Raw genomic sequence first — 7,022 nt, 5'->3', positions numbered from 1 at the left:
GATAGTCAAAGTTGGGGAAGAAAATATCAAAAAGTTAAAAATCCAGAAATAGTCCTAATTTTATGATGGTTCCTTAATATATTTTAACTACATTGCATTTGAGTATGGAGAGGCAACTATCTGGAAGTATTTTACATAAAAAATTTACTAAGTATTGCCCGGTTTGTAGTTGCAGTTAAAGAAAACACATGAAAAGGCACGATTTTTTTTAAATTCGAAAAAATGTAAATATTTCAAAAACGGTGACACTTTTACCTGAAAATTTTTTGTTTATCAGGGAGCTCACCCCCCCACCCACCTTCCCCTAAAGTTTGGCACGTTACTTATGGGACACCCTGTATGTAATGCATTATTTTTTGAATTGAACGCCACTTGTAATGCAACAAATAAGCGAAAAATTTGAATAGTTATCCCGTTATTTTTTGCAACATCTACTTTTTTTGTTTTTTTTTTTGTTTTCGTTTACTTGTAATGCAACAAATAAGCGAAAAATTTGAATAGTTATCCCGTTATTTTTTGCAACATCTACTTTTTTTGTTTTTTTTTTTGTTTTCGTTTACTTGTAATGCAACAAATAAGCGAAAAATTTGAATAGCTATCCCGTTGTTTTTTGCAACTTATATGACTTTGTTTTCTTTTTGCTTTTTGTTTGGCATTTTTTGTCAATTTCATTTATTTCACCAGTCTTGTATGCAGAAGTAAAGTGCGCGGAGGTGAATAAATCGGTGGGTGTAAGTTAAAACAAAAATTATAATAAAACTGTAACATTAAAAAATATAGTAAATAATAAATCTGATTAGTAACAGGCATCAAAAACGATTAATAAAAAAAGAGTGTGATCGCTTGAGAAAATATTTTAAAGATAATGAAACAAGTGCTGCGCTCGAGAGAACAGCTCAGAAAATAATGAAGTGCACGATTATTGTGAAGTAAATTATTTTAGTGCAAGTAATAAAAAAACATTAAGGAAGGAATTGCAAGATTGGTACTTAGAATTTATTCCTTCCCAAAAATGTTGTACGAAACTTTTGAGTATCTAAATATCGCAAGGTGCCAAGAAGTGTGTCCGGATTACTGGAAAGAAATCGGGCTATGAAAATTCGTACCGTTTCTCCGGGGCAATATATTCATATAGGCATTGAAAACCAATTATATAAATTAGCAGATGAAATGGAAATAGCCAGAATCAGTGAGGTAATTTTGGATGTAGGAATAGATGGATTGCCATTATATAAAAGCTCTTCGGTTGCGTTGTGGCCAATATTAGGACGCCTCGTAAATATCCCCAATAAATAGGTTTTTTTGATAGGAAGCTTTGTTGGCAAACAAAGCCTTTTATTGTTGATTCATATTTACATGACTTTGTAACAGAAGTTAAAAGTCTCATTAGCAATGGTTTTATTTGCAACGGTAAGACAATTAAATTTGAAATACGATCTTTCATATGTGATGCACCTGCACGTTCATTTATTTGTTGTATAAAAGGTCACACTTCATTAGCAGGATGCAGTAAATGTCAACAAATCGGCTTTAGAATTAGAAATGTTACAACCTACAGTCCTGTAGTTGGGGCACTTCGTACTGATTCAAGCTTTGAAAAAAGAAGTGATAAAAATTTCCATCAGCCTTCACATATGGATATGGCACATTGCCTAGAAGAAATAGGTATTAAAATGATAACGCAATTCCCCCTAGATGCAATGCATCTAATAGATCTAGGCGTTATGAAAAAAATTTTGGTGCTGCTTTTTAATGGAAAAGGTCGTATAAAAATTCCACCTGTTAAAAAAATTGAAATGTCGGCTTTGCTAACATCTTTTATACCTTATATTTCAAAAGAATTTGCAAGAAAGCCAAGGTCTTTTGATGAGTTGCTTCGATGGAAAGCAGTGGAGTTTAGACAGTTCGCTTTGTACACAAGTCTGGTTGTTTTTAAAGAATTTTTGTCAGAAGAAATATTTTATCATTTCCTTCTGTTACTGTGCGCATATAGGATGCTTCTTTGTCAAAAAACTATCGTTCAAATATAGAAAACGCAAATGAAATGCTAAAACATTTTGTGAAGAACTTTACAAACATCTATGGAGAAACAAGTATCTCTTACAATGTGCATAACTTATTGCACTTGGCAGATTCAGTTAGAAATTTTGGTTGTCTTGATACTTTCACAGCTTATGACTTTGAAAACTACAATAAAACCCTTAAAAAAATATTAGAAAACCGCAGCATATTCCACAGCAGCTACATAATAGGTTTTTTAATACACCATTGAAATATAAAAAATCCTTTCAAGGGTTTAAAAAATGTGCAAATGGAGTGATAATGTTTTGCTCACCTACTGCTATTTTCAGTCCCATTTTTCCTGACAACTTCTGCTCAATTGAAACATATACTCCCGTGAAAATTATTGAAATTTACGAGGACGGACATTTTAAAGGTAAGCGAATGCTTAACCCGGAAGATTTTTCCACAGAGCCTGTTTCATCTTTACACCTGGGGATTGCTTTAATTGACCAGAATTTATGTGGCGCTGAGGAAATGTTTGAGGTAGATAAAATTTTCAATAAATTAGTCTATCTTCCTTACAAAAATCGTGCACTTCTTGTTCCACTTGTACACACTTGCCTTTAATGTGAATAACTTATAACTGAATAAACTATAAAAAGAAACTGATTTCTTAAAAATAAAAGTTGTCGTATACGCAGTTTTCACTAGCATAAAATATTGTAGTTCAGCTCAAAATCATATCATCAAAAAAATACAATAACAAAAAACTATGGCCGAAAAAATTCTTTCTAAGAAAAGAAAATCCAGCAATAATGAAAACTTACAGAATCTTCAGCAAAAGGGAATTGAAGAAATAAAAGGTAATGACTGAGATTTTTAGATTTTACAATAAACCAAAGCTTACACATATGATTTTTTCTCTACTTCTAGTCTTTTTAGCAGCTATATGCAATGAAATAACAGAAATACGCAATGACAATAAGCATTTGAGAGATGAAATTGCCCTACTTAAAGGTAAAATAAAATTCNTATGTGTATATAGCAGTTTCAGTAATAAAAATACATGTTCAGTCAGTGTCAAATGTAAATGTACACCTTGTTCTAATATAATATCCACAATTATTTTCATGAAAAAATTTTTCATTAATTATTTATGAAAATATAGTTTATTCTATAACATAAACCATATAAATCACACTTTATATAAAATTCACACAATTTTCATCACAATTTCATAATTTTTATTCAGAATTTCTAGAAAATATTCGAGTATGTATGTTTTGTAGGTAGCCCGTTCAATTTTAGTAGAACAAAGTGCAAGTTTCAAGTCGCTAGAAATTACCGTTGATTTTTTAGATTTTTTTCTGTGGAGGGTGTTGTGAATTTTCTTCCATATAAAAATAGATTTAGATCACACGTTATATGGAAGAAAATGCGCAACACCCTCCACAAAAAAAAATCTAAAAAATCAACGGTAATTTCTAGCGACTTGAAACTTGCACTTTGTTCTACTAAAATTGAACGGGCTACCTACAAAACATACATACTCGAATATTTTCTAGAAATTCTGAATAAAAATTATGAAATTGTGATGAAAATTGTGTGAATTTTATATAAAGTGTGATTTATATGGTTTATGTTATAGAATAAACTATATTTTCATAAATAATTAATGAAAAATTTTTTCATGAAAATAATTGTGGATATTATATTAGAACAAGGTGTACATTTACATTTGACACTGACTGAACATGTATTTTTATTACTGAAACTGCTATATACACATATACATATTAAATAATTTAGATACTTTTGTACGCGAAACCTTTGTATATTGGTAGCTTCCCCATCAAGACGGAGGAGGAGCTAGAAAAACTGGAAGGAATCATAACTGATGAAAAAAAATGAAATGGTAAGCAGCGTGATTGTTTAAAAGCGTGAAAATGTTGAATTTTTCATTTACCCTGTTTTGTATTTTGTCTCTTTTCTTCTTATCCAGGCTGCATCAGTACAAGGTCTTATAAAAAATGGAGGATTTGAAAAAAATATGGACTGCATTTTTTCGACGGAATTTATTTTAGATACTAATTTAGACGGAAAGCAGGGGAAAAAAAGGCTTCTAAACTATACGAAAATTATGGGAGTTTTATATGGTACTTGTCGTATTACATTCATTCGTTTTGAGTTCCATTTGTTATATTTTGTTTTCAGGGGCAGTTGAGAAGGACGGAATAAATGAAAAAGCCTTTCTTCACGCTTTAAGGACAGGTCTTAGACGCGTCAAAAATCGACATTTTAAAAATATTTGTGTTAACAAAAAAGCTCTGTCAGAACAAAATGAATAGTTTTACTTCCCTAATTACGTAATTTTTTATGACCCGTTGAATTCAGATTGTTTCAGTTATTTTTGTTGAAGTTTGTTTTTGTTTATCATGTTCATTTTTGTAGTACAGAATTTAGTATTTCTTTATTGCAAATGAAATAATAAAAGTGAATTTTTAAAAATGTATTTTTAATTTCTACAATGCCTTACTGCAGCGATTAAAAAGTAGAAATTACCACATCAATTACTTGGTCATATCATGAAAGCGATTACTTCGAGAAATTATGGAACCAATTACTTGGAATCGGTTATTTTTCATTTCTACAATGCCTTCCTGCAGCGATTAAAAAGTAGAAATTACTACATCAATTACTTGGTCATATCATGTAAACGATTACTTCGAGAAATTGTAGAACCAATTACTTGGAATCGGTTATTTATTTTCATTTTAGAAGAAAATATTAATTGCATTATAAGGTCACAGAAAGTAAGCGATTACCACCAATGACATGCCCATATTAAAATAATGCGTTCTGTAAACGAAAACGTAAGCGATGAAAATGAGTTTCTCGATGATTTTACGCATTACTTGTAAGCAAAATTTTTGCAGGGTATTGTATTCTATTATTCTTGCATATTTATGTATGTATGTATATAATTACGCATCCCAGCAAAACCAGCGTGACCGAAACTCCAACACAAACACAAAAATTGTATGGTGTTACTAACACACCTGTAATAATTTTTGATTGGAGCGCCATATATCTTTCACATATGAGTAAGTAGTCAAGCTAATCTTTTCACATATGAGCAAGCAGGCAAACTATTTGGTTTGAAAAATTACACGCATACAAAAAAAGTCACGTTTCGTGCCGATAAGAATGGAACGCGTTAGGGTTATGTCACCTGGTGAACTGTTCTTCCTGGGATAAAAACCGTGCTGCTATGTTTTTTGTACGTAACTGAGCGCAATATTAAAAGCAGCAACTCTCATCCATGTATTACCTTGTTTATATGGCATCAAACGCGGTTTTGAATTAACTCACGTCAGCGTAGCTCGCTTGATATGCAAGAGTTTATATGCGACACAAGAAAGGAGCCGATCGAACACACTTTCAAACAGAGGTTATCCCGATGAAACCCTGTTAATACATGTGTAAACTCTAGAAAATAATGAACATTGAAAAATAACAATTAAAGACTCAAACAGCCTTGTAAAAATTATCTTAGCTATTAATTTTATAACAAAGCTTGGAATAAATGTAATTTAAAGAACTATTTAAATGGTTTACTTTATACAAAGTTGCATGAAACAACTGTATGGAAAAATTCCGTGTTAACATGCACTCTTAACACGATTCAACAACTCTTAACTCACATTCAAAATGCGATTTATGGTGGCACGGTTAAAAGTTTCAATTCGATTAGAGAATGTGTTTACATGTGTGTGTCCATTTAACATGGTTTGACTTAGAAGGAATTGGAGCATCATATAAACGTGGTATATGTATATCGCAAAGCTCAAGAACGGCTGAACCGATTTTTTGGAAATTTCCGACATCTACTGCAGACGGTAAAAGGATGGTTATCGGCTAACAAAAATCTCGATAAATAAAAGGGACGTGGAACCTCCCATACAAACCGAATTTTTCATACTCCATATCTCTGGAAATGTTGATGGTAGAGTTCTGGAACTTGGTAGAGATATATATGAAATCCATTGCATACTCTTGGAGAAAAGTTGTGGTTTTTGGAAAAGGGGACGTGGCACCTCCAATACAAACCGAATTTTTCATACTGCATATCTCTGGAAGTATTCATGGTAGAGTACTGGAACTTGGTATGGAGATATATGAAAAGAGGGCGTGGCAAAGTACAAACGTACTGACTTTTACTTATCTTTGAATGTGTATATAATTCTTCCGTAGGTATATATGTGAGTGACATCCTAAATGGCTGGAGGGATTATAAGAAAGTTTTGTGTGTGTGTTTGATTGGGTGTCTGGAGTTGAGTTATTACTAACAATCTTTTTTATGATCCGATTTGGCGAATAGTCAAAACATGTATTGGAAACGATAAAGGCAGTCCGATTGCAAAAAAGAGCTGGCAGGTGATGCTGAGGTCGAGTTATTATTACAAATTGACAAGTGAGAAAAGGTGCCGTGAATGTCAGACTAATACTACGTTCAAATTGACGAGCTAAACATGTTAAATGGGCTTCAACCAGCTTGAACCAGTTAAATGAACAAAACACGTTCATAAACAAGTTAAATCTCATGCAATTGTTGTTGGAAAATTGAACCAGTTAAATCATTTAACTCGTTTGAAAACCAGTTCAACGCAGAGTTGTATCGGAAAGCTTTCTGCTCCAGCCAATCATAAAGACCCAAAAGCTTTCATCTGACACGCCAACGTTCAACAAATTTATATTCTGAAAAATATAAAAAATTAAAAATTATCAAAAAATATCAAAATTGTATGCATGCCTGCCCGCCAAAAAAGAGGCCAAGGCGGCAATTAGTTATTTCCCATGAGGTCTCATCGTACGCAGATATAAATAGTGCATACGAACTAAACACTTTGAAGTTTCTAAGTAATCCGTATGAGTTAATATCATGTAGCAGACATTCCCACAAAACAAATTGAAACACAAAAACTTGATTTTGAATATTTTTTTCGAATCTTTATTGG

The 7,022-nt window shown here is 32.1% G+C and overlaps 1 protein-coding gene across 1 annotated transcript; it reads left to right on the top strand.

Annotated features, from left to right (window-relative positions):
- The first annotated feature begins 3,825 nt into the window (after positions 1–3,825).
- On the top strand, positions 3,826–4,382 carry LOC108369408 (uncharacterized). Its single transcript, XM_017624507.1, has 3 exons — positions 3,826–3,919; positions 4,007–4,160; positions 4,219–4,382. The coding sequence occupies exons 1-3, from the start codon at positions 3,902–3,904 to the stop codon at positions 4,350–4,352; spliced, it is 306 nt and encodes a 101-aa protein (XP_017479996.1). The 5' UTR covers positions 3,826–3,901; the 3' UTR covers positions 4,353–4,382.
- The last annotated feature ends 2,640 nt before the right edge of the window (positions 4,383–7,022 follow it).

This window comes from Rhagoletis zephyria, unplaced genomic scaffold, assembly GCF_001687245.7.
Source record: "Rhagoletis zephyria isolate East Lansing unplaced genomic scaffold, Rhagoletis_zephyria_1.1 Rzeph_scaffold_03651, whole genome shotgun sequence".
Lineage (NCBI taxonomy): Eukaryota > Metazoa > Arthropoda > Insecta > Diptera > Tephritidae > Rhagoletis > Rhagoletis zephyria.
Note: the sequence above shows the minus strand (reverse complement) of the source record. Positions and strands in the feature narration are given on the sequence as shown.

What these genes read in the sequence shown, in the direction of transcription:
- LOC108369408 (XM_017624507.1), top strand. An exon ending in AATTATGGGAGTTTTATATG is followed by an intron (nt 4,161 to 4,218) that starts GTACTTGTCGTA and finishes TTTTGTTTTCAG; the next exon opens with GGGCAGTTGAGAAGGACGGA.